General features: G+C 55.9%; 2 protein-coding genes across 10 annotated transcripts in view; one reads left to right on the top strand and one right to left on the bottom strand.

The window, feature by feature from the left end:
* Nucleotides 1-11867, top strand: part of LOC133359275 (tyrosine-protein kinase SYK-like) — a 38829-nt gene extending 26962 nt beyond the window's left edge. For 5 of the 7 annotated variants that reach the window (XM_061577755.1, XM_061577759.1, XM_061577756.1 and 2 more), the window contains exons 6-15: nt 994-1072; nt 2091-2113; nt 2611-2694; nt 5426-5474; nt 5611-5815; nt 6100-6309; nt 6914-7109; nt 7546-7686; nt 8212-8324; nt 8680-11867. In XM_061577755.1, the coding sequence (XP_061433739.1) occupies nt 994-1072; nt 2091-2113; nt 2611-2694; nt 5426-5474; nt 5611-5815; nt 6100-6309; nt 6914-7109; nt 7546-7686; nt 8212-8324; nt 8680-8809 (1230 nt within the window). In that variant the 3' untranslated portion in view covers nt 8810-11867. The remainder of the gene's footprint in view (nt 1-993; nt 1073-2090; nt 2114-2610; nt 2695-5425; nt 5475-5610; nt 5816-6099; nt 6310-6913; nt 7110-7545; nt 7687-8211; nt 8325-8679) is intronic. The other 2 variants (XM_061577760.1, XM_061577761.1) reach the window with 2 other exon arrangements.
* Nucleotides 11868-12008: 141 nt separating this feature from the next.
* Nucleotides 12009-24700, bottom strand: LOC133359277 (protein shisa-like-2B). 3 transcript variants are annotated; one of them, XM_061577764.1, is made up of 5 exons: nt 23562-23672; nt 20649-21123; nt 15172-15393; nt 14935-15071; nt 12009-13977 (listed from the first exon to the last, which is right to left on the bottom strand). In XM_061577764.1, exons 3-5 carry the CDS (start codon nt 15366-15368, stop codon nt 13658-13660), a joined length of 654 nt encoding a protein of 217 aa, XP_061433748.1. In that variant the 5' UTR covers nt 15369-15393; nt 20649-21123; nt 23562-23672; the 3' UTR covers nt 12009-13657. The 3 variants fall into 3 exon arrangements, with proteins under 3 accessions (XP_061433748.1, XP_061433746.1, XP_061433747.1); XM_061577762.1 differs by lacking the exon at nt 20649-21123 and having other exon boundaries at nt 15172-15492; nt 23562-24700; XM_061577763.1 differs by lacking the exon at nt 20649-21123 and having other exon boundaries at nt 23562-24700.
* Between the last annotated feature and the right edge of the window lie 268 nt (nt 24701-24968).

Here is a 24968-nt window from a genome sequence, read left to right as displayed (position 1 = left end):
TTCCACCACCGGCTCTGCAGGGCTGTCAACAGGAGACGAGCACTATCGCCTCGATGCTTGTTTGAGCAGGAAATCGCTTCGCCATGAAAGGCAACAACAGATTGTAGACGAGTCTGCAGGGATTCATCTTCTTGGTTCTTTCGGTAAAGTGACGTAGAAGGGAAATAATAAAATAATAAAAATAAACCAATAAAATAATTCTCACGACGTTTCGGCCACAACGCAAGCATCCGTCCTCAGGTGAAGAACAGGTCTGTCGGAAAGACAGCGTCTGAATGAGCTTTCCGACAGACCTGTTCTTCACCTGAGGACGGCTGCTTGCGTTGTGGCCGAAACGTCGTGAGAATTATTTTATTATGTTGTATTTTTATTATTTTATTATTTCCCTTCTACGTGACTTTACCGAAAGAACCAAGAAGATTGTAGACGTTCGAATTTTTTGACGCGAGCGTGTTTACAGTAACATTGATAACGCAGTGGGGATGACGATGACGACGGCGAGCTCGATGTTGGTGGCGATGCGAGCCGTAAGGAACCGAGGCTCGGGGTAGACAGGCCAGCAGCGTTGTTTCTCACAAGCCCAGTTGCGTTTTAAGCGCCCTTGCTCAACATCCTCTTGTCAAATACCGCAAGTTCCTCCGCTCTTCCGCTTTGTAAAACATTTGTAAGCTACGGAGACAACGCCCACGTTGTCGCAACCAATGTGACGATGCTGAAATTGTGCTTTTTATGGGCTCGGACAAGTTAATTTGTTTGGCTATGTCGGCTGGTGGAGGGTTTCACGACAACACATTTGGCCACGTTAATCCATGATGGGCATGTCAGCCTGACTCAGCCAATCGCAGCCCTTGTTTGTGCAACAGTCGCAGCAAATTGTAACGCGCTTGGAACAAAGTTGCCTCGAGTTACAGAGGAACGTCGCGATGACTGCTCGGGGTGTCTTCGTGTCCCTTGCGTCTGACTCCTTCTCCCCGTGTCCCCGTGTCCCCGTAGATGGTGGAGCATTACAGTATGAAGGAGGATGGACTCATGTGCGCGCTCGGGGAGGCGTGCATCTGCCCGGAGTACGTGGGTGAGTACACATCACGTGGGTCTGTGCACGATACGTGGGGGAGTACACGGTGAGTGTATGGTGACTGTATGGTGAGTACACGGTGAGTACACGGTGAGTGTATGGTGAGTACACGGTGAGTACACGGTGAGTGTATGGTGAGTACACGGTGAGTACACGGTGAGTACACGGTGAGTCGACGGTCTCCACGCTCACCCGTACAGCACGTGCTGCTGCCGATGGGGGAGGTCACGGCCATGGTGGAGGTGGTGGTTTAGTTGATGGTGGAGGATGTTGTGGTGCAGATGGAGATCATGGTGGTGGTGGAGGTGTGGTAGTAGTGATGGTGGAGGATGCTGTTGTGCAGATGGAGATCATGGTAGTGGTGGAGGTGTGGCAGTAGTGATGGTGGAGGAGGTGGTGCAGATGGAGATCATGGTGGTGGTGGAGGTGTGGTAGTAGTGATGGTGGAGGATGTTGTGGTGCAGATGGAGATCATGGTGGTGGTGGAGGTGGTGGTTTAGTTGATGGTGGAGGATTTTGTGGTGCAGATGGAGATCATGGTGGTGGTGGAGGTGTGGTAGTAGTGATGGTGGAGGATGCTGTGGTGCAGATGGAGATCATGGTGGTGGTGGAGGTGGTGGTTTAGTTGATGGTGGAGGATGTTGTGGTCCAGATGGAGATCATGGTGGTGGTGGAGGTGTGGTAGTAGTGATGGTGGAGGATGCTGTGGTGCAGATGGAGATCATGGTGGTGGTGGAGGTGGTGGAGGATGTTGTGTTGCAGATGGAGATCATGGTGGTGGTGGAGGTGTGGTAGTAGTGATGGTGGAGGATGCTGTGGTGCAGATGGAGATCATGGTGGTGGTGGAGGTGTGGTAGTAGTGATGGTGGAGGATGTTGTGGTGCAGATGGAGATCATGGTGGTGGTGTGGTAGTAGTGATGGTGGAGGTGGTGGTTAGTTGGTAATAGTTGAGGTGGATGTGAGAGCTGGAGTGGTGTGTGATGCCCTCGTGTGTGCGCGTTTTTTTTCTTTCAGATCTGTATGGAAACTACGTGGATGTGAGTTGAATTAAAATCAAATGAAAACGCATCATGACACACCAATGCAAGTAAACACACAACACAGTAACTTTACGCACTCAGGCACACATAATGTACACACACACGTGTCCACATGTACAAATATCTCCCCTGTAGCCTTAACAGACTGATGGGGCAAGTGCTGTTAGCGAGCACCGATGAACACACACGTAGTTACACACACATAGTTACACACACACACACGTAGTTATACACACACACGTAGTTACACACACACACGTAGTTACACACACACACGTAGTTACACACACACACGTAGTTACACACACACACACACGTAAGAATAATTATAAACACAAGCACACAGACATACGGAGAGGTGCGCACAGATACACACACGTACACAAACACAACGCACTGCCGTCCAACATAGGGACCCCACCCCTAGTGGCAGCTGTCCCTACGCGACACAAGGGGATGAATCCTGCACTGTCTGTGTCCGTCCCACCCCGCAGCAGGCGAGAACTCACGAACCCACGCGCAAGAATTGGTTTTCTTCATCCTTCCCCAGCGCCCTGCGGCTGAAAAACCTCATCCCGGTAGGTCACCTACGAAGGGAAAGATCCACTCCCTCCCCCGCCCCCGTGTGGAGGACCGCAGAGCTTGGGCAATCGTCGGTAGCGCCGTCTTATCACCAGTCCCACCACCGCCACCGCCTAGCTGCTGCTGCTGCTGCCATCCAGCTCGAGTCTGTGGTTCTTCTGAATCTGAGAGACACAATTTGCTACCAAACATGACGACGCTCGATATACAACCACACGTGACGATTCATCATCAATCATAGGCCATTGGTCCCCGTGAATGATCAATTTAAGAATAACTTAATTCTTATCTCTTCAAAACTTTGATGGTGCTCTTTGTTGCTGACCGCTTGACGTTGTGTGTTAAAGCCACTTTGTTAACCAAAAACCAAAATCAACCCGCCGGTCGAATGGCCGAGCCAAAGCTGCAGCGGCTACTCCGTGCGAGCCGCAGATGGCGCTGTCCAGCCATCAATCGTGGCGCTACGGTCGAGGAAGTCTCCGTCTGTTGGGATCGGGCCTCCCTCGTCATGGACACGTCTGGATGGGCCTTTGCCTCCAGTTCGAATGCTAACGGCGTGCCCACGGTGTAAATCTAATCCCTCTCCACATACGAGGCAGATGACGGCGGCGAACATGGATGACTGTGCCGTACTGATGAGACCTAGCTAGGACGAAACCGGTCTCGACTGAAATCTTCACTTAAAGCTTCCGTGACTGCAGGAATTCATATTATTTGGGTCTTTTGGTAAAGTCGCGTAGATAGGTTGAAAGAAAAGAACAAATTTTGACCTATCTACGTGACTTTGCCGAAAGACCCAAAGAATACGGTCACCGCGACGCGCGTTTGAGTCGAACGCTTCGTAGTTTATTTCTAACCAATTGCACGGAGGCAATGGCAGCAGCAGCGGTGGCTGCGTGGATCAGGCGCTGCGTGCACGGCACGTTCGCCGCTCACGCGGTCGGCAGCTCGGAACTTCGCCACGGTCGCGCTCCCGGCGATGCCGCGGTGATCGTTTTAGGGAAGCACATTGTTCCACCGCGGCTGTCCGCCGTTGGGACGGCCACATTTTCCCTTTTGAGTTGGGGGTCCTAAACGACAACGTGGTCGCACGTGCAGTCATTTTGTGCCCGTGGTCTGGGCAAGGCTGAGAGCTTTTGTAGGTGCAGTGCTGCACACCTCTGTGTGTTGTTAAATCTAACTGCAGTGTTTGGTTATGGCTAAAGTAATGATGTCCAATATCTCCCTTGCAAAGAGACTTTCTGTCTCACCTGCATATCTGTCTACCTGCCATCACACCTACTTACCTGCCTGCCCTACCAACCTACCCACTCACCTACCTACTCAGCCACCTACCTATATATTTACTCACATACCCACCCACCTATCGACCCACTTACCTACCCACCTACCTTTCTCATCACCCAAAAACTTACCTACTCACTACCCACCAATGTAGTCATCCACCTATCTGCCTGCTCAACCATACACTTTCCTTACCCACCTACTCATCCACACACCCAGCATTGCCACCTATACCATACAATTTTGTTGAAATTAAAATACAACTGTTTTTAATCTTAGCGAAGAAAACCCATTCTAAATCTCGACGTTTCAGCTCTCTGGCCTTCATCAGGAGAATGGTAAACAAACAACGTTCAGCGTCACTTCGTATGCAGCTGTGTGGCTCAGCGGTGGAGCAAGCGGCTCGCGATTGGAGGGTCGCGAGTTTAGAATCCTGGTTGTGAGGTGTTGTTCATTCGGCCCATCATCTCTCCCTCCGGGGTCGATACAATTAAGCACCACTTTGTGGGGAAGCATCAGCAGCGGGTATCCTGTGGACAGACTCGCCCCTGCCATAGGAATGTGTAATTTACATCGCTGGCTCCGCGTGGCTGGTGAGCGGCTGTAAACAACAGGCGAGCACCGCTGTTTCAATGATGAGATGAGCAGAACATCGACCTCACTCGACTCAGCGTCGAGCTAATGGGCTCCATCCCTTATCCACGGAGCAGGGACACCCATTAGGAGGCTAATGTTGTTGTGGATTCCCATTGTAGCTGACACGGTGGGGAGGGGGGGGTCATGATGGTGTCCATGCAATGAATGAGTAGGTGGATGTGATTGTGTGTACACGCGTGTCAATGCATGTGTCTGTCTTTTGTATGTGTGTGTGCGTAAGTCTATGTATGTGTGTGTAACAGTGTGTGCGTAAGTCTATGTATGTGTGTGTGACAGTGTGTCTTTTTATGTCCGTGTGTAACAGTGCGCGCAAGTCTATGTATGTGTGTGTGTAAGAGTGTGCGTGTGTCTTTGTGTGTGTGTGTAAGAGTGTGCGTGTGTCTATGTATTTGTCTTTGCGCGACTGTGTGACACTTTCTCCCCGATGTAGGCTATACGGGGGATCTTTGTCTTTGTATGCAATCCTATTGCACGAATGGAGGGAGTTCCATCTGAACCAGCCCGAACTGAGTCACTAGATTGGCTCGTAAACATCCGCGTTGGGGAGACAAAGGTGGCTGTGCATTTATCCCGGTCACACAGCTTGGGGTGGCCTTCGTTCAGCAGTGGATTGATCATGGCTGATGATGACAATGATCAATGGTGGTGGTGATGATGGTTGTGGTTTTGATGGTGCTGATGATGGTTGTGCTTTTTGTGAAGGTGATAGTGATGTCAATGATGATGGTGATGATGATGGCGATGATGATGGCGGTGATGGTGACTGGAACTTACCTCTATTCACAGGCCATCACCAATGGATTCTCCAGTCCGGAGCCGCCCATCGAGAACCCAGGTAACGACCTGCACCACCCTTGCGGGCAACCCCGCCGACATGCCTGCCTGAGTGAGACCGTGTCCCCACCGTATCCCTCTAACTCTGCATCCCTCCCGTATCCTCCTCGTGTCCCCCCCCCCCCCCGTGTCCCTAGGCCCGGTCCAGAATAACGTGTACTACTCGAAGCCGCCGCTGCCCGGAGCTGCGGTGAGCGACGCGGAAGGGGAGGGTGTGTACAGCGACCTCAGCGACCTCCGCTGCATCTTCCTCAACCGCAACCTCCTGCAGCTGCAGCACAACACGGAGCTGGGCTCGGGAAACTTCGGCACCGTGCAGAAGGGGACCTACACCTTGGCGGGGTACGGCGGAGTGGGGGGCTCGCGATCGCGGACGCGGAACTCGCGTCGTGACGGGTACCGTGCGGGGGCTCGCAGTTCGGGTCTCTGGGGTTGTTGTTCTGTGGAACCAGGCGGGACCCTCAACAGGCCAGGGGGTGGCAGTGTCATTTGCAGGCGTGACCGAACAGTCTTTCGATGTTTGCCCCCCACGTCTCCCCGTCTCCACCATCTCCACCACCATCACAACCTCGATCACCACCATCTGTACCACCAATACACTCCACCACCACCTCTCTGGCGAGCAGGAAGGAGGTGCAGGTGGCCGTGAAGGTCCTCAAGCCCGTGGAGAACCAGGAGATGCTGAAGAAAGACCTGATGAAGGAGGCGGAGCTGATGCACCAGCTGGACCACCCGTTCATCGTGAAGATGTTCGGGGTGTGCGAGGGAGAGGCGCTCATGCTCGTCATGGAGATGGCCCCACTTGGGGCCCTCAACAAGTACCTCCGCGAGCACCGGTACGCGACGTCACCGCACCGGTGCGCGACGTCGCTGCACCGGTGCGTGACGTTACCACCATCGCCGTGGTGGTCGCTACTCTGCTGCATGTGGCTGCCGTGACCCAGAGCTGTGGAGGCAGAGGCGAGGGGTTAGTGGATCACACACAGATGTTTAGAAACTCCCTTCCCATGGGAGTCCAAGAGGCGCCGTACCCTGATTCGCCAGCAGAAGGCGGTACAGCAAGTGGGCTAATCGACATCTGTTCCCAGCTGTAGGTGTGGGATAGAGTGTTGCCCCCTCACACAAGGTGCAGGTTTGCTCTGGGTTCTCCTGCTTCATCCCGTAACTTAACAAACACACACACGCAGTGGAACCGGTATTGGGTAAACATCTCCATCCTGAGTAATCACCTGCAAATTAATCAACTGGCATCACACTCAGCAGCAGCACCATCGCCCCCTCCTGCGAAAAATAGTTTTGAGACTCGGTGAAGCCTCCTGGGTCAACGAGCATCATCACCCTGACCATCACCCTCACCATCACCCTCACCATCATCGTCACCCTCATCGTCACCATCATAATAATAATACATCGCCGTGGCGACGGTGGTTGTTGGCGGAGGTACAGCGGCACGATGCCGGTGGAAAACATCCTGGAGCTGATGCACCAGGTGTCGGCCGGCATGAAGTACCTGGAGGAGCGCAACTTCGTGCACCGCGACCTGGCGGCGCGCAACGTGCTGCTGGTGAACGAGCGCTACGCCAAGATCAGCGACTTCGGCCTCTCCAAGGCCCTCGCCAACGACGAGTACTACAAGGTGCCTGCCTGGAGTGTCGCCACGGTCGATGTGGTGTGCCGGGGTGGAGATGTGTTCTGGTGTGGCTAGGAGGCTGACTGCAGGAGGCTAAACTGGATGTGGCGTGCTGTGCGCCGCCATTTTCTGCATCACCGATGGACTAGCCACAGCCAGTGGTGGAAATTCCACATTCTTTTGGTAGGGGCAAGTCTAGCCATGCGATAGCCACTCGTGTTTAACAACGCACAATAGGTGTGCATCACTGCACCTACAAAAAGCTCTCAGCCTTATCCAGACCGCCAGCTCCAAAGAACTGCACGTGTGGCCATGTTGTTGTTTAGATCGCCTACTCAAAAAAGTTGTCAGGGCAATGTGGCCGTCCCAACGGGCAGCAGTCCTCAGCCTGACCCCGCAAGTCTTGTGCCCCCCCCCCCCCCCCATTCCCCACTGTCCCCAGGCATCGAATGTGGGCCGCTGGCCCATAAAGTGGTACGCGCCCGAGTGCATAAACTACCGGCGCTTCACCAGCAAGGGCGACGTGTGGAGCTTCGGGGTGACCATGTGGGAGGCCTTCTCCTTTGGCAGCAAGCCCTACCCGGTGAGTGACGGGAGGGGGGGCCGGGGGGGGGGGGTTCGCAGGCAGGGTGAGGATATGGAGGCGGCAGGATGGAGTCAGTGGCGAGGAGTAGGCAGCACAGCGGTGACGCTCGCGCCTTGCAGCCACGAGTGCCTGGGTTCGATTCCCAACTCGGACCCCTCTCTGTGTTGAGTTTGTAAGTTCCCCCCCTGTTCTGCAGAATGAAAGTTGGATTATCTCTGAGTGTATGGCGAGCGGTAGTGTAGTGGTTAGCGCACTGCATTACGGCGACCCGATTTCGATTCAAGCTCACAGCCAACATCGGTGACGAATATCTGAACCGGTCATGGGTCCACGAATACCCGGTGCGGTGGGCGAACATCAGGCTGAGAAAACGAAGGTGGGGCCTGGCGCGGTGCTGGCTACCCAATCCCTTTGCAGGCTGACATGCCAGCCTGCAAAGGTGCTCGCTAACAGCACTTGCCCCAACGGTCTGTGAAAGGCTATACGGGGGATCTTTGTCTCTGCATGTGTGCGCGTGTGTAGAAGATGAAAGGCCACGAGGTGCTGGTGTTCCTCGAGAGCGGGATGCGTCTGGACAAACCGGAACATTGCCCAGACCCCGTCTACCAAATCATGCTCGCGGCCTGGAACCTGAGGTGAGGCGCTCCCTCCCACCTTTGTGTCTCCCACACAACAATTCCACCTCCATCATCCACCACCTCTATCATCCACCACCTCCATCATCCACCACCTCCACAATCCACCACCTCCATCATCCACCACCTCCATCATCCGCCACCTCCACAATCCACCACCTCCATCATCCACCACCTCCATCATCCACCACCTCCATCATCCACCACCTCCATCATCCACCACCTCCATCATCCGCCACCTCCACAATCCACCACCTCCATCATCCACCACCTCCATCATCCACCAGCATCGTGTCTCCCTTCCCCGTGCGATCCTCACCCCCGCGTCTCCGTGTCTGCCCCATGCCACCCGCAGTCCGGACGCGAGGCCGATGTTTCAGGAGATCGACATGCAGCTGGAGTCTCTGAAGAATGAGACGCTGAACCTCGGCCAGGACACCCTGCCGCCCAAAATGCCGTCACGGAGAAGCACCGCCAGGCCATGAGGGGGGCCGCAGAGGGGGCTCTCTTCATGCAGGCCTCACTCTCCTGCCCATCGCAGGCCTCGCCCACGCAGCCTCTACCCACGTAGGCCTCACTCTTCCCCGCATGCAGCCTTCGTCCCACAGAGAATCGTCGTGTGCAAAGCTTCTTCCTTCTTTACAGGCCTCATGCATACACAGAGGCATCTACTCACATGCAATCTTCACCCACGCACATTTAATCTATCCTCTCCATGCAGGCCTCACCCAGAGTCTCTTATTTTAATGCAAGGCCTCATTCATACAGCGAGGCCTCTACTCCATTCAGACAAACCAGGCATCTACTCCACCACAGGCCATGCCACACACTCTCCTTCTCATGCAGGCCTCGCCCGCACCGATATAACTTCTTCTATGCATGCTGATTGCACTCACAGACAACCTTATCATTGATAATCGTCATTCATCATCATTGATAGAATGACCCTGGTCATGGGAATGTGGAATTTCCACCACAGTTGCATTGGCTTGAATGGACAGGGAGAAGCTTTTACTTGTATGTATGTTGACCTTCTTCCGCACCGTACGTAGCCGGCCGTGCTAATCTTTTTACTTGTAAAGTACAAGATGCACGGATATATTTAAATGTCCACGTGTGTGTGTGTAAGTGCAGAGGGGAGCGGTAGTGTAGCAGTTAGCGTGCTGCGCTATGAACCCTGCGACCCGAGTTCGATTCCTGCTCACAGTCAACACCACTGACGATTATCTGAACCGGTCCTGGGCTTCCCCTAGGTCGACTCAGCCTCAAATGAGTACCTGGTGCGGTGTTTAAAAACATCGCCACTGGGGAGACAAAGGTGGTCGGGCGTGGTGTTGGCCACCCACCCCCTCGTGTACTGTGCCGGCCTTCATAGGTGCTCGCTAACAGCACTTGCCCCAACGGTCTGTTAAGGCTATACGGGGGATCTTTGTTTGTTTGTGTAAGTGCGGAGGAGGCTCGTGAAGGACGCTACTGGGCAGTTGGAGGCAGTCGCCCTTCAACAACAACTGAGGACAGAGGAGCGACGCTCACAACAATGAACGGAGCGCCGGGCGGGTAAAATTATGAAAGTTGGCATTGCAGGGGGTGCAGCTGGTATTGCATCTACCGGTCATCTCAGTTAGCTAACCCATAACACCTGCTGGGTCTGTCCCGAAACCTCCTCCTGTCAGCGAGCCTTCGACACTTCACGTGGCTTCAAAGTGCACCTAGCCTGGCACAGGCGCTTTGGTGACGTCACCGTCACGGAGTGGCGAATGGCGGAGCTTGGTATTGGTGTTGTTAAAGGCTTGAACATGCTAGATCGTAATATTCATGCTTCTACTGATGTGTTCACAAGTTTGTCCGTTGTTTCGCATATAACTCAGTAACCAACAGCAGCATAATCGGGTGGCTGTGTGTTTGTGACCAGATCTGTATAATTTTATTGATATTGGGCACAAGTGTTGGGTGTCTCTCACTTTCCGGATCATGCAACGATCCGGAGAATATAGTAACTGGGGGGGAGGGGGGAGATTCAAAACTGTAAACTTTTTGGGGAAACCCAAAATCTGGGGATAATTCTTTAACTTTGCTATTTGAACACAGGCCTACAAACGCTGGTATGCTGACTTTTTAAGATAATGCTTTATTCAAATATGGCGTTAAGATTGTAAAACCATGAAGCTGACATTCCTGGTTTTTTTACCTCCCTGGACTGGGGGCTAAGTTTGATTCTGCTGCTGTTGCACTCGTTTGTATTTGTATCCAGTGCCTATGCCCGTTGGCACCCGGCAGTTTTGTACGGCGGTGAAATGTAACGCAGCCCGTCGCTTATCCGCCCCGACCAATTAATCGCCCACACGCAGTGCGGGACTGGTACACGGCTTAATTTCCTGTCATTTGCTCCAGATGTTAACGAATCCGAGTTAGTCACACGCAGCATTAGTGAGCTCCTGACCGCGCGAACGTTGGCTGGAGAGTCCGGCGAAGCGTTGCCCTGCGGCGTTCATTCTGCTTTCTCTCCATCCCTGTCGGTAACGGTGTAACGGCTGTCATCCTCCGTAGATTCTCACTTATCCCACCAATTTACGTATCCGCCTAGACCTAGGATACTTGCAAGGCGGTAGTGGTGTTGTACTGTACAATGCTATGTTTTCTATACTTTTCGGATAAGTGTGACTTTTAAGCTGATAGCCATTGTTGGTTGTTTTATACACACAAATGTATAACATGGGGTGGAGCGGTGGTGTAGCGGTGAGCACACTGCGCTATGAACCTGGAAACCTAAGTTCGATTCCAAACTTCGGCTAACATCAGCAGCGGGTGATATCTGAACCGATCTTTGCCTTCTGTCACCTTCACCAATCTGCACCGACCAGCGAGGTAAAGTATGACAAAATAGCCCCCAAGACTGGCATGGCGTTTGAAAGGCCTTAATCTAGCACTGGACTATTCTTTCTTCATTCAGCCATGTTGTTGTATCCTGTCCTTTACATTGGAATCTCCAACACAGCATGAGAGCTGTAAATAGGCAAAAATTGCCTGCCAAAGATAAATTTAAGCAGGAAAACATTGACACGTTGTAACTTCCTAAATGGCAGAGTGGTGTCACTTGCAACTGACACTCTTCTCAGCCTTATCCAGACAACAAACTGAATGCGGGGCCATTTTGTCGTCAAAGAAACACAATCGCAAACAGTTGAGAATTGGTGGTCCAAAAGACAACGTGGCCACTCGTTCACTTCTGAGCTAGTGATCTGGACAAAGCTGAGAGTGAGAATGCGATGCTGCACACCTCCACGTGTCGTTCACGCCATTCCCCCTTATTCTCGTCATTTAGAGATTTGAACTGAAAGGCTTGCATGTGACTTGGTTTTGGAATCAAACTTTGACAGTGTTTGGGTTTGAGACGGGTTACCTTTAAGTATTTAAGACCGCAAATACGTGTTTGTTTTTTGTTTTTATTCATCTTAGCAGTTTTTTTTGTACAACTGCAAATGTTACTCGTTAAAAATATAACTTTTCAAATAAGCACATACAATAAAAAAAAGTGAAGTTTCACGTTTAGCGTTGGACGTATTGCTGTACACAGTGCGCGGGTGCCGCTCTGCTGCAGAGGTTTGCGGTTCTATTGCAGTGGCCGCCCTGGTTAATAATGCAGTTGTGTATTCACCGTGATGGTACCACGCGCCGTCTGATTCACTCACAGTAGACGTTAAAGATCCCGTTGTGTCACTCGCAGAAGGAGGCCACCATGTGCCAGCGTCATGGTCCACATTTAACAAATAAAAAATTGCATCGCAAATTACTGTATTGGGATCACACATACAGCAGCAACATCGCCCCCCCCCCCTACTGTGAAAACTGGACGGGACCCTTCTGAAACAGAGTCTTGAGACTCACCGAGGCTTTCCTGGGTAAACACGCGGAATCCCGACAATGACATTGAAAGCTGCTGTCCACTTCACCACCTCTCTCAATGCTATAGCGGCCTGGGGTAGATCTTCATCATCATCCCTCTCTGTTTAATTCTCGTCACCACGACCATCTACCTGGCTTTAGGTTTCCTATTGTTACACTGTTGACATTTGTCTCATTGTTGTTGTCTGGGCTTTATGGAGATGATGTTCACGAGAGATTCTGACGATTGGGATCGTGATCACCCAGAGCTCATTCTCAAGGTGATTGTAATGAGGACGATGATGACAATGGTGATGAACTCAGGCAATCGAGTTTTTAAACGAGATAAACAATTGTCTTACAGACATTCAATTCGCACCAACAATGACAACCACAACAATCATAATAATTTAACAGCAACGACTTCATTTCCCCCTCCAAAGAAATAATTCCCTCAAACATTCCAAGCAGGCATGACCCTCTTGCCAAAGAGTCTTGAGACTCACTTTAGCCTCATGCGGCAAGGTGGCTGCGCAGCGGTGACTCTGGAGCCTCACGGCAACAAGAGCCTGGGTTCGATTCCCGAATCGGGTCACTTTCTCTGTTGAGTTTCTCTGTTCTCCCCCTGTTCTGCGTGGGTTTCGTCCGGGATCTCCGATTTCCTCCTCCTATAGCAAAACCCCCCCACACAGTGGAACTACTATTGGCCAAAGCAACATCCCAATGCTGAAAAATGTATCGTACTGTCCGGATTATACGACGCCCCCGAAAGTAAGACGCACCCCACATCTGCGCCCAGTGTCGGTGCCAATGCAGTTTTAACAGATCTGTACTCGCACACAGATACACTTACACCGGATTATAATACGCACGTAAAAAATTGTCATACGAATATAATGCACTGCCCAACCTTTGCCATCAAAAAAACAGGGAGAGCAAGCGCGCCTCTTAGAACGCAACCCGGAGACAAGGCTCAATACCCATGGCACGTGTCACCGTCTCAGATCGCCTGTGGCAGCGCGAGACGTGGTAAGGGGCGATTTTGGTGGCCAAAGTTAAATCGTTGGAGAGACACGACTGTAAGCAGAGCAGTACGCGTGTGTGTGTACCCAGGGCGGATACTGAAGGGTGCCCGGGATCAAAGCGGCCGAGAGCCGCGTGGTGGAGAGGTTTGGTGGAGCCGAGCTCCACGATAGGAAGCGACAGAGCGAAGGGCCTCCAAGGAGAGAGTTTTCACTCCGTGCGCTCTGCCACGGACCCGCCCCGCCGTGACGTGCGGATCAGAACGTGGACACTGACGATGGCCGTGTAACGCAAACTGAACAGTGCGCACGGCCACGTGGAATGACACTGAGATACAGCGAGAGGGACGCGTGCGAGTGAGGATCATCGATGGAGTAAGTGTCGCGTTATCGACGTGAGGGTGTTTGATGGGTTAATGCTTGTTGGGGTTACGGTAGATGCTGTTGAATGTTGGCGTTGGGGTTGTTGGTGTTGTTAGTGTTAGTGATATTCGGGTTCTGAATATTGCTGGGGTTATGATTAGGGTTGGGGTTAGTGTAAGGGATGTTGCTGATGGGGGTCGGGTGGATGTTGGGGTTCGTGTTGTTAGAGCTCGTGTTATTGTTGTTGGCGTTGTTGTTGCTGGGGGGCTTGCATGGGGTGACCCCGATTGGGGGGCCCCTGGGCTGATTGCGAGTGCTGCGCATGAACAGCGGAGATCCCAGCGGGCCGTGGGGGGCCGGGTTGATGCTGCCCCCCTCGCGGGTTCCTGCACGCAATCAGCATCGTCATCAGAATCGTCATCAACATCGTCGGCATCAACATCGTCGTCATCAACATCAGCAGCATCCTTTTCATCATCACAGTGAGTATATGGATGAGTGTGTGTGATTGAGTATATACTGGATGGCACCAGGCTGTGAGTGCAGTGCTGACCCTACAGGACAGGGTGTATGGGTGCCGACCGAAGGATGGGGTCGTGTGAGGCCATGACACTCTGGTTGACCCGGGAGGACACGTGACCAGTTAAGTTGACAGAGGGGCCCCAAGAGGGGGCTAGGGGGGTCACGTGACTGGGACCCAGATCCTTCCCGAGGATTATGGTCGTGGCCAAGGGCGGAGCCGGCCACGCCACAGAGAATATAAGCCGGGTCCCGAGAGGGACTAGGGTTGGTGTTCATGCGACTTAGTTGAGCCCATCACACTCGTATATGTGGGTGGGTGTTTGTGGGGAGCGGTAGTGCAGAGTTTAGCGCGCTGCACTATGAACCCTGTGACACGAGGTTGATTACCGCTCACGGCCAACACCAGTTCACGATTATCTGAACCTGTCCTGGGCCTCCCCTAGGTCGACTTAGCCCGAAATGAGTTCATAGTGCGGTGTGTAAATATCGCCACTAGGGATACAAAGGCGGGCCAGCCATCCCCTCGTGTGCTTCCCAGCCTTCATAGGTGCTCGCTATCAGCGCTTGCCACAACAGTCTGTTGAGGCTACACAGGGGAACTTTGTCTTGGAGGTGGATGAGTTGATGAGTGGGTGCGTGAGTGTATAGGTGAGTAGCAAGTGGTTGAGCTTTTTGGTGAGCGTGTCGGTCAGGGAATAGGTGAGCGTATTAGCGAACGAGTGAGCAGAGTGGACGATTGCTTGGTGAGCGCGTTGTGGGTGAGCGCGTTGTGGGTGAGCGCGTTGTGGGTGAGCCCGTTGTGGGTGAGGTTAGCGGCTCACCAGCCTCGAGTGCCAGGCCGTGGCGCAGCGCCGTCTTGGGCTTCGTGCAGTGGAAGAGGAAGCAGAGGGCGCAGACGCTCACCACGAACGCCATGAGGGTGAGCGCCACCACGCTCAGCGCGAGCAGCAGGCCGATGCTGCGGGAGGCGCCACGGCAGAGACACGACCCGCTTGTCACCCTTCACCACCTCTGATGTGACCAATTCACCACCCACTCACCCTTGCCACCGTGCTCACCTGAGCGCGCGCATGTAGGTGTAGTCGTACTCGTAGTAGCTGATCGGGTCACCACAGCAGTACTTTAAGTCCGCGAATCCGCAGCAGTGCACGTGGGCCGGTTCATCCCCTTCGCGGGGACACATGAAGGGGTCCACGGGGAGACCCCGGGCGCTCACGTACCCCCCACACAGCTCCCCTCGCCCGCACTCCCCCATCACCGCCTCCTGCGTGCAACCAGGTCTGGAACGTGGCGGTGGAGGTGGTGGCGGTGGTGGTGGCAGAGGGATAATTGAATGGTTTTGGTGGTGGTTGGAAGAGCGTGGGAGGCTGCTGGTGGTTCTGGAGGTGGTATCGAGTGTTGATGGTTGGTGGTCGTGATACAAATGGTGGTTATGTGTAGATTCAGCAACGCACGTGAATCGAGAAAACCCACAGCAATCGCGCCGACTGCTGCGACAAACTTTGTCAGAACCCTCCTGCTAAGGAGTCTCGTGGGAAAACGAGCGAACTCGCGATCACAACAACAACACCAATAGGCGCTCTCCACCCACCCACGCCTCGGGGCCCTGTTCAACGAGCAGGACCCCGAGCCACTGCAGCGCTGCCACGGGGGCCGCGAGTTCTGTTGGCGCCCCTCCAACCTGGCCCCCCCCTCCAACCTGGCTCCCCCCCCTCCAACCTGGCTCCCCCCCCTCCAACCTGGCTCCCCCCCCCTCCAACCTGCCCCCCCCCCTCCAACCTGGCTCCCCCCCCCCTCCAACCTGCCCCCCCCCTCCAACCTGGCTCCCCCCCCTCCAACCTGGCTCCCCCCCCTCCAACCTGCCCCCCCCCTCCAACCTGGCTCCCCCCCCCCTCCAACCTGGCTCCCCCCCTCCAACCTGGCTCCCCCCCCTCCAACCTGGCTCCCTCCCCCCCTCCAACCTGGCTCCCCCCCTCCAACCTGGCTCCCCCCCCTCCAACCTGGCTCCCCCCCTCCAACCTGGCTCCCCCCCCCCTCCAACCTGGCTCCCCCCCTCCAACCTGGCTCCCCCCCCCTCCAACCTGGCTCCCCCCCTACAACCTGGCTCCCCCCCCCCTCCAACCTGGCTCCCCCCTCTCCAACCTGGCTCCCCCCCCCTCCAACCTGGCTCCCCCCCTCCAACCTGGCTCCCCCCCCCTCCAACCTGGCTCCCCCCCCTCCAACCTGGCTCCCCCCCTCCAACCTGGCTCCCCCCCCCCTCCAACCTGGCTCCCCCCCTCCAACCTGGCTCCCCCCCCTCTCCAACCTGGCTCCCCCCCCCTCCAACCTGCCCCCCCCCCCCTCCAACCTGGCTCCTCCCCCCTCCAACCTGCCCCCCCCCCAACCTGCCCCCCCCCTCCAACCTGGCTCCCCCCCCCTCTCCAACCTGCCCCCCCCCTCCAACCTGGCTCCCCCCCCCTCCAACCTGCCCCCCCCCCAACCTGCCCCCCCTCTCCAACCTGGCTCCCCCCCCCTCTCCAACCTGCCCCCCCCTCCAACCTGCCCCCCCTCCAACCTGGCTCCCCCCCCCTCTCCAACCTGGCTCCCCCCCCCTCCAACCTGGCTCCCCCCCCCCTCTCCAACCTGGCTCCCCCCCCCCTCCAACCTGGCTCCCCCCCCCTCTCCAACCTGCCCCCCCCCTCCAACCTGCCCCCCCCCTCCAACCTGGCTCCCCCCCCCTCTCCAACCTGGCTCCCCCCCCCTCTCCAACCTGCCCCCCCCTCCAACCTGCCCCCCCCTCCAACCTGGCTCCCCCCCCCCCCTCTCCAACCTGGCTCCCCCCCCCCCTCCAACCTGGCTCCCCCCCCCTCCAACCTGGCTCCCCCCCCTCTCCAACCTGCCCCCCCCTCCAACCTGCCCCCCCTCCAACCTGGCTCCCCCCTCTCCAACCTGGCCCCCCCCCCTCCAACCTGGCCCTCCCCTCCAACCTGGCTCCCTCCCCCCCTCCAACCTGCCCCCCCCCTCCAACCTGGCTCCCCCCCCTCCAACCTGGCTCCCCCCCCCTCCAACCTGGCTCCCCCCCCCCTCCAACCTGGCTCCCCCCCCCTCCAACCTGGCTCCCCCCCCCTCCAACCTGGCTCCCCCCCTCCAACCTGCCCCCCCCCCTCCAACCTGGCTCCCCCCCTCCAACCTGGCTCCCCCCCCCTCCAACCTGGCTCCCCCCCCCCTCCAACCTGGCTCCCCCCTCCAACCTGCCCCCCCCTCCAACCTGGCTCCCCCCCCTCCAACCTGGCTCCCCCCCTCCAACCTGCCCCCCCTCCAACCTTGGCTCCCCCCCCTCCAACCTGGCCCCCCCCCTCCAACCTGGCCCTCCCCTCCAACCTGGCTACCCTCCCCCCCCCTCCAACCTGCCCCCCCCCTCCAACCTGGCTCCCCCCCCCTCCAACCTGGCTCCCCCCCCCTCCAACCTGGCTCCCCCCCCCCTCCAACCTGGCTCCCCCCCCCTCCAACCTGGCTCCCCCTCCCTCCAACCTGGCTCCCCCCCTCCAACCTGCCCCCCCCCTCCAACCTGGCTCCCCCCCTCCAACCTGGCTCCCCCCCCCCTCCAACCTGGCTCCCCCCCCCTCCAACCTGGCTCCCCCCTCCAACCTGCCCCCCCCTCCAACCTGCCCCCCCTCCAACCTGGCTCCCCCTCCTCCAACCTGGCCCCCCCTCCAACCTGGCCCCCCCCTCCAACCTGGCTCCCCCCTCTCCAACCTGGCCCCCCCCCCCTCCAACCTGGCCCTCCCCTCCAACCTGGCTCCCTCCCCCCCTCCAACCTGCCCCCCCCTCCAACCTGCTCCCCCCCCTCCAACCTGGCTCCCCCCCCTCCAACCTGGCTCCCCCCCCCTCCAACCTGGCTCCCCCCCCCTCCAACCTGGCTCCCCCCCTCCAACCTGCCCCCCCCTCCAACCTGGCTCCCCCCCTCCAACCTGGCTCCCCCCCCCTCCAACCTGGCTCCCCCCCCCTCCAACCTGCCCCCCCCTCCAACCTGGCTCCCCCCCTCCAACCTGCCCCCCCCCTCCAACCTGGCTCCCCCCCTCCAACCTGGCTCCCCCCTCCAACCTGCCCCCCCCTCCAACCTGGCTCCCCCCCCCTCCAACCTGGCTCCCCCCCTCCAACCTGGCTCCCCCCCCCTCCAACCTGGCTCCCCCCCCCTCCAACCTGGCTCCCCCCCCTCCAACCTGCCCCCCCCTCCAACCTGGCTCCCCCCCTCCAACCTGGCTTCCCCCCTCCAACCTGCCCCCCCCCTCCAACCTGGCTCCCCCCCTCCAACCTGGCTCCCCCCCTCTCCAACCTGGCTCCCCCCCCCTCCAACCTGGCTCCCCCCCTCCAACCTGCCCCCCCCCTCCAACCTGGCTCCCCCCCCTCCAACCTGGCTCCCCCCCCTCCAACCTGCCCCCCTCCCTCCAACCTGGCTCCCCCCCTCCAACCTGGCTCCCCCCCCCTCCAACCTGGCCCCCCCCCCCTCCAACCTGGCTCCCCCCTCCAACCTGCCCCCCCCTCCAACCTGGCTCCCCCCCCTCCAACCTGGCCCCCCCCTCCAACCTGGCTCCCCCCCCTCCAACCTGGCTCCCCCCCCTCTCCAACCTGGCTCCCCCCCCCTCCAACCTGGCTCCCCCCCCCTCCAACCTGGCTCCCCCCCCTCCAACCTGGCTCCCCCCCTCCAACCTGGCTCCCCCCCCCTCCAACCTGGCTCCCCCCCTCCAACCTGGCTCCCCCCCCCTCCAACCTGGCTCCCCCCCTCCAACCTGCCCCCCCCCTCCAACCTGGCTCCCCCCCCCCTCCAACCTGGCTCCCCCCCTCCAACCTGGCTCCCCCCCTCCAACCTGGCTCCCCCCCCCTCCCTTCCCTAGACCGACGCACCGCTCGCTTGCGCCCGTGCCAAACTGGGTTCTTTCCTCTCACATCGCGTGCGCAACGTTCGTCACGTTCGCGCGTGTTTCGCCGACGAGCGCTACAAACCTCGTTTGTTAGCCGTGCGATATTCCTTCAAACGCCCGCCTCGACTCCGCTTATCCGATGGCTGTGTCATGGCTGTGTCATGAGTCGCAGGCGTGGACTTGGAGGCAACACATTTATGCAAGTCCAACACACGGGGTAACTTCCCCTTAACAGAATAGCAACCTATGGTGGTGACCACCAGGCTAACTACACTAGTTACCACGTGACTGGTGTAGTTACCCAGGTGGTGACCACCAGGCTAACTACACTAGTTACCACGTGACTGCTACTACGGACCGGGACCGACAGTTTGAGTCCAGGTCCACGTGTTGGAGACTCGTTGAACGGAGAACGTAGACGAAGGTTTCTTCCAGGATGAACAACCACCCTGGTCCCTCTTGGGACCCGGCTGATATTTATAGATTTGAAGCTTTCGTGACTGCAAGGATTCATACTCTTAGTTTATTATTATTTTATTTTAATTTTATTATTTAATTTTTATAAATTTTTATTTTAGTTTTTTACCTACGTGACTTTACCGAAAAAACTAAGAGTATGAATCATTGCAGTTACGAAAGCGTCAAATCTAGAATTAATACCCTCTACGGGGAGGAATTTCACCTATCTTCCTCAAGAGATGCCGCGATAACAAGGTAATACCCATCGCTTTCACACTAAGAACTTGCATCTTTGAATCCCTGCCTCACTTGATACAGCAAATCTGGCTGTGACGGTCCCACCTGATGACGGAGACTTGTGTTGCCTCCGAAACGTCGTGATTTTTATTATTTTATTTTATTAATTTTAATTTCATTTTTAACCTACGTGACTTTACCGAAAAAACTAAGAGTATGAACACGGTGATATTCTCTGCGGCGTGGCCGGCTCCGCCCTTGGCCATGCCCACCTTCCAGAATCCTCGGGAAGAATCTCGGTCCCAACCACGTGACCACCCCTAGCCCCCCACTTGGGGCCCCTTTGTAGACTTAACTGATCACGTGTCTTCTTGGTTCTTTCGGTAAAGTCACGTAGAAGGGAAGTAATAAATAACTTTACCGAAAGAACCAAGAAGATGAATCCCTGCAGTCACGAAAGCTTTACATCTAAATTTGGTCACGTGTCCTCCCGGGTCAACCAGAGTGCCATGGCCTCGAGTAACCTCGTCCCTCGGCCGACACCCACACACCCTGTCCTGTAGGGGCTGGCACTGCACGCCAAGCGTGGTGCCATCTCGCGCTGTCATTCAGCGCTCACCGGGCCCCTCTCGGGCCGGTACTGCACCCACACTGTGACTCGAGTTGTATGCAAGTTTTTGTTTAAGTTGCTGTCACCGCTGTGCTCACGCACCACGGACCTCCCGTGTCGAATAGCCGGGAAACTGGCTGGACGGGACTGGTCCGTGCGACAAATCAGGTGACCTGGCACCAGACACACCTGGGTGCTCGGAGCCTGAGAACAATAGGGTGAGATGGAGTGGGCGGAGCCAGAGAACAATAGAGTGGGAGAGTAATAAGAGAGGGGGTAAAGGTAACACAATGGCAGCGTTGTCGCTGAGACGATGGCAGCAGCGAACCTGAGGAACCAACTCGAATGGATGCAGGCGGGACTCGGGCCGTCATGGCTCAGCTGCAGGCCGCGGAGTTTATGAAGAAGACCCGGGTTGGACACCCGTACGATGGGCGCTGCTTCGGAACCCGGTGAGTTCGGAATTGATTTGTGGAGAGGTGAGCGCGAGTCGGTAATCGAAGAAGTTATTCGACTTGTAACCCGAACAACAGCACTGCGAGCGATCTTGAATCGTTTTCAACATCATCATCATCCGCCACACGCAATCCACTGCTGGATGAAGGCCTCCTCCCCAACGCGGCCGCCACCGCTCTGCGCACCCCGCGCCGATCCCATCATCGCTCCGTCTCCAGGCGGGACGTGCTCACGGTACGCGTTGCGTTCCTCGGCTGCCGCTCCGCTATTCGTCTCGACCGTCACTGTCCCTCGTGACCACGACGCGTCCTGCTTGTCCACGCAAGCGCTCTCTCGTTCCCCGTCACCTGTGTGGATGGCGGTGTCTCTGAGACCTTGAATCCGTGAGCTTCCTATCGTGACTTCACTCACAAATATAGTGCGCCTGAGTGTGTGCCTGTGTGCCTGCGTGCGTGTCTGTGTGTCTCTGTGTGTCTGCGTGTCGGCGTGTCTGTGTGTATGTGTGTCTGTGTGTGTCTGTGTATCTGTGTGTGTGTCTGCGTGTGGGAAGCGGTAGGAGTTAGCTCACTGCGCGACGGACCCTGCGACCCGAGTTGTATTCCTTCTCACGGCCAATACCAGTGAAGATTATCTGAGCTGGTCCTGGGCCTCCCCTAGGTCGACTTGGCCTCAAATAACGCCTCTGTGTGATGTGTAAACATCGGCACGAGGGAGACAAAGGCGGCTAGGCGTGGTGATGGCCACCCACCCCCTCGTGCGCTGTGCCGGCCTTCAAAGTTGTTCGCTCATAGTGCTTGCCCCAACAGTCTGTGAAGGCTATACGGGGAATCTTTATCTTTCGATTGCTGACTCGGGGTGACATCCATGGCGAGCGATATGCGAACCGTCTCTGGCGCCCGCCCTCTTCAGGAAACCCGCAATGATCAGCGTGGTGAAGTATGGTCGAACAACTCCCATGACTATAACGGGATTGGAGAGGCTTTCATCCGGCAGAGCTATCATTTGTTATTATTTTCAAAGACACAATAGCAGCCAAGGAGGGAGTTTTGTACGCTTTTTTTTAAGGCGCCACTGGAGGCTCGCAGCGAAAATCGCGGGGATTTGATTCCCGTTTCTGGCGCCTTTTTGCGTGCGTGCGTGCGTCCTCAAACCAGTCCTGCATGGGGTTGCTCCGGCTTTTCTGGTACCCTCCCATAGCTAAATAAGCCACACAATGCAACTGCTGTTGGCCAAACATCCTCACACTGCTGAAGCACTACCAGCAATGGACTCCATTGGGATCACAGAGTAGCAGCAGCAGCAAGAATATCGCCCCCCTCCCTCCCTCCCTGTGAGAACTTGGCAGGAGCCTCCCGAATAAAGAGTTGAGACTCGGTGCGTCTCTCCTGGGTGAACGGGCGGAGTTAGAATAACAACAACCATAACAACAACCATAACAAAAACAACAATAATACATTTCGATTTAAAGCTTTCGTGACTGCAGGGATTCATCTTCTTGGTTCTTTCGGTAAAGTCACGTAGAAGGGAAATAATAAAATAATACAAATAAAACATAATAAAATACAATTCTCACGACGTTTCGGCCACAACGCAAGCAGCCGTCCTCAGGTGAAGAACAGGTCTGAAGAACAGGTCAGACCTGTTCTTCACCTGCGGACGGCTGCTTGCGTTGTGGCCAAAACGTTGTGAGAATTGTATTTTATTATGTTTCATTTTTATTATTTCCCTTCTACGTGACTTTACCGAAAGAACCAAGAAGAACAACAATAATAGTAGCGATGGCGATGGAGAGAGTGCTATGGGAACAACGTAGATGAGAGAACGGCACCCTCGCTAGAGACCTCGCCATGCACAGCGGTGAGCCGTGAGCACGCGGGGTGCGCAGAGCGGCGGCGGTCGGGAGCAGGCCTTCATCCAGCAGTGGATGGAGCCCGGCCGATGATGATAATGATGATGAGGCAAGTGTTGAAAACGATTCACGATCGTTCTGATCGATTCGCTGTTGTTAGGGTTACAAGTCGAGTAACTTCTTAGATTAATTATTCGCGTTGTCCTGGAAACGCGCAGCTTTCAGATGTCATGGCAACACATAACTTTGAGTTGGCATGGCAACACATAACTGTGTGGCCACGTGGTTGTTCGTCTCATTCATTAGCAGTCGAGGTAGCTGTGTACTGTCGTGCTGCTACAGTCTTGTAGACTGTAGCGGTATCGCGCAGCGCCAGGGTCGACAGCGAAAATAACACTTCTTCTTGTTATCGAATTCGATACAATACTCGACATACTTGAAGAGGCGCAATGCGATGTGAAGACGAGACGGCGGCAGTCCTTGATTGGACAGCCTCCCGGAGCGGTCCTTTGATGAGTCGCGTCTCACCCGCCGACTCGCCTGCCGCCCCCTTCAATTCCCAACTCGACACGAAGGCAGCAAAATAACGCCAACAGACGATGCAATTCCTTCCCACACCCTTCTCTCCACGCATCTACAATGTAAATGTCTACGCATCCCATCAGCCAAACGGCCTCCCTCCTGGAAGCGCATGATCTCAGGAGCGTTGGTTCAGCACAAGCAAACTCTGGACCGGTTCCGATATTCAGTGTCTCATCAGGATGTCAGTCGTGAATACACAGAGCGCACACGAGCCCATGGCAGGTTCTCCATCGCATCGTCTCCCACTGTGACCTAGGATCAGTCCACTGCTGGATGAAGGCCTTCCCAATCCGTGTATATGCCGTTGTAATCAAAGACATACACGCACACGTAGATACACAAACACACACGCACCTTGGGTATACTTGCACGCAGACCGTGGCGGAAAGCGCTGCTTGCGAGCGCTTATTACTGAGGGGGTGGTTTTGGTAGAAGCACGCCCGGCCGCCCTGGTCTTCCTCGTGGTGATGTCTACACATGGCACCAGGGACTCATTTCGAGGCTGAGTTGAGCATCGTGGAGGCTCAGATATCCGTGAGCGGGAATCGAACTCAAGTCAACGGGTGCATAGCCTAGCGCGCTAACCGCTACTCTACCGCCCCCCCATTTACAACAACAACAACCGAAATTCGCCACTAAGTGGCGGTGACGTCACCACGACGCTTGTGCCAGGCCAAGTGCACCTTGAGGCCACGTGAAGTGTCGTACGCCCGCTGGCAGGAGGTCACGGGGCAGACCCAGCAGGTGCCACGGGTCGACTGACCGAGATGACCGAGATGACTGGCTGATGCACCACCTGTGCCCCCTACTGTGCCAACTTGCTGTGCTTTAGCCACACGGCACTCTGCTCGTTGTTGTGAGCGTCGCTCCTCCGCCCTCCGTTGTTGTCGGAGGGCGACTGCCTCCAACTGCGCAGTAGCGTCCTTCACGAGCCTCCTCCACTGAGGCCGATCTTGACACCGCTGGTACCAGTCATCGGCAAGTCCACTCAGCTCCACGTCCTCCTGTACCACGTCACTCCATCTCTTCTCCAGCCCGTGCCGCTCCCGTTTAGCCCCCTCGATCCGGCCGAACAAAAGCTGTTTAGGCATGCGGTGGCTGGGCATGCGGGCTACATGACCCAGCCAACGCGCAGCCTTGCCTGCCGGAGGAGCTCACCGATGGGACTTTGCCCAGATCTTTCGAGGATTTGTGAGCTCCTCACACAATCCAGCCTGGTTAAACCCAGGATGGATCGTAGGCAGACCAGCCTAAATGTTTCTAAATGTTTCAAATGTTTCCAAAGACACATTGACACACACACACACTTACTCACACACACACGTACTCACACACATTCCTACTCACACACTCCTACTCACTCACACACACACACGTACTCACACATACGCGTACTCACACACACACGTGTACTCACACACACTCGTACTTACACGCACGCATACTCGCACACACACGCGTACTCACACACGTACTCACACATGCACGTGTACTCACACACACGTAGTCACACACAAACACGTACACACGCACACGTACTCACACACGTACTCACACATACGCGTACTCACACACACACGTACTCACACACACGTACTCACACACACGTACTCACACACGTACTCACACATACGCGTACTCACACACACACGTACTCACACACACACACACGTACTCACACACATACACGTATTCACACACACACGTACACACACACGTACTCACACACGTATTCACTCACACACATGTACTCATACACAC

This window comes from Lethenteron reissneri, chromosome 64, assembly GCF_015708825.2.
Source record: "Lethenteron reissneri isolate LAM-NWPU_2019-01 chromosome 64, ASM1570882v1, whole genome shotgun sequence".
In the NCBI taxonomy this organism is placed as follows: domain Eukaryota; kingdom Metazoa; phylum Chordata; class Hyperoartia; order Petromyzontiformes; family Petromyzontidae; genus Lethenteron; species Lethenteron reissneri.
This window is presented reverse-complemented; position numbering and strand designations above follow the sequence as displayed.

Excerpts from the sequence above, each read along its gene's own strand:
- LOC133359277 (XM_061577762.1), bottom strand. The coding sequence starts at position 23,686 with ATGTGTAGACATCACCACGAGGAAGACCAGGGCGGCCGGGCGTGCTTC. Across the intron at positions 15,072-15,171 it reads ACCTACATGCGCGCGCTCAG|CATCGGCCTGCTGCTCGCGC; the intron begins GTGAGCACGGTG and ends CGCCTCCCGCAG. Across the intron at positions 13,978-14,934 it reads CGGCCTGGCACTCGAGGCTG|GAACCCGCGAGGGGGGCAGC; the intron begins GTGAGCCGCTAA and ends GATTGCGTGCAG.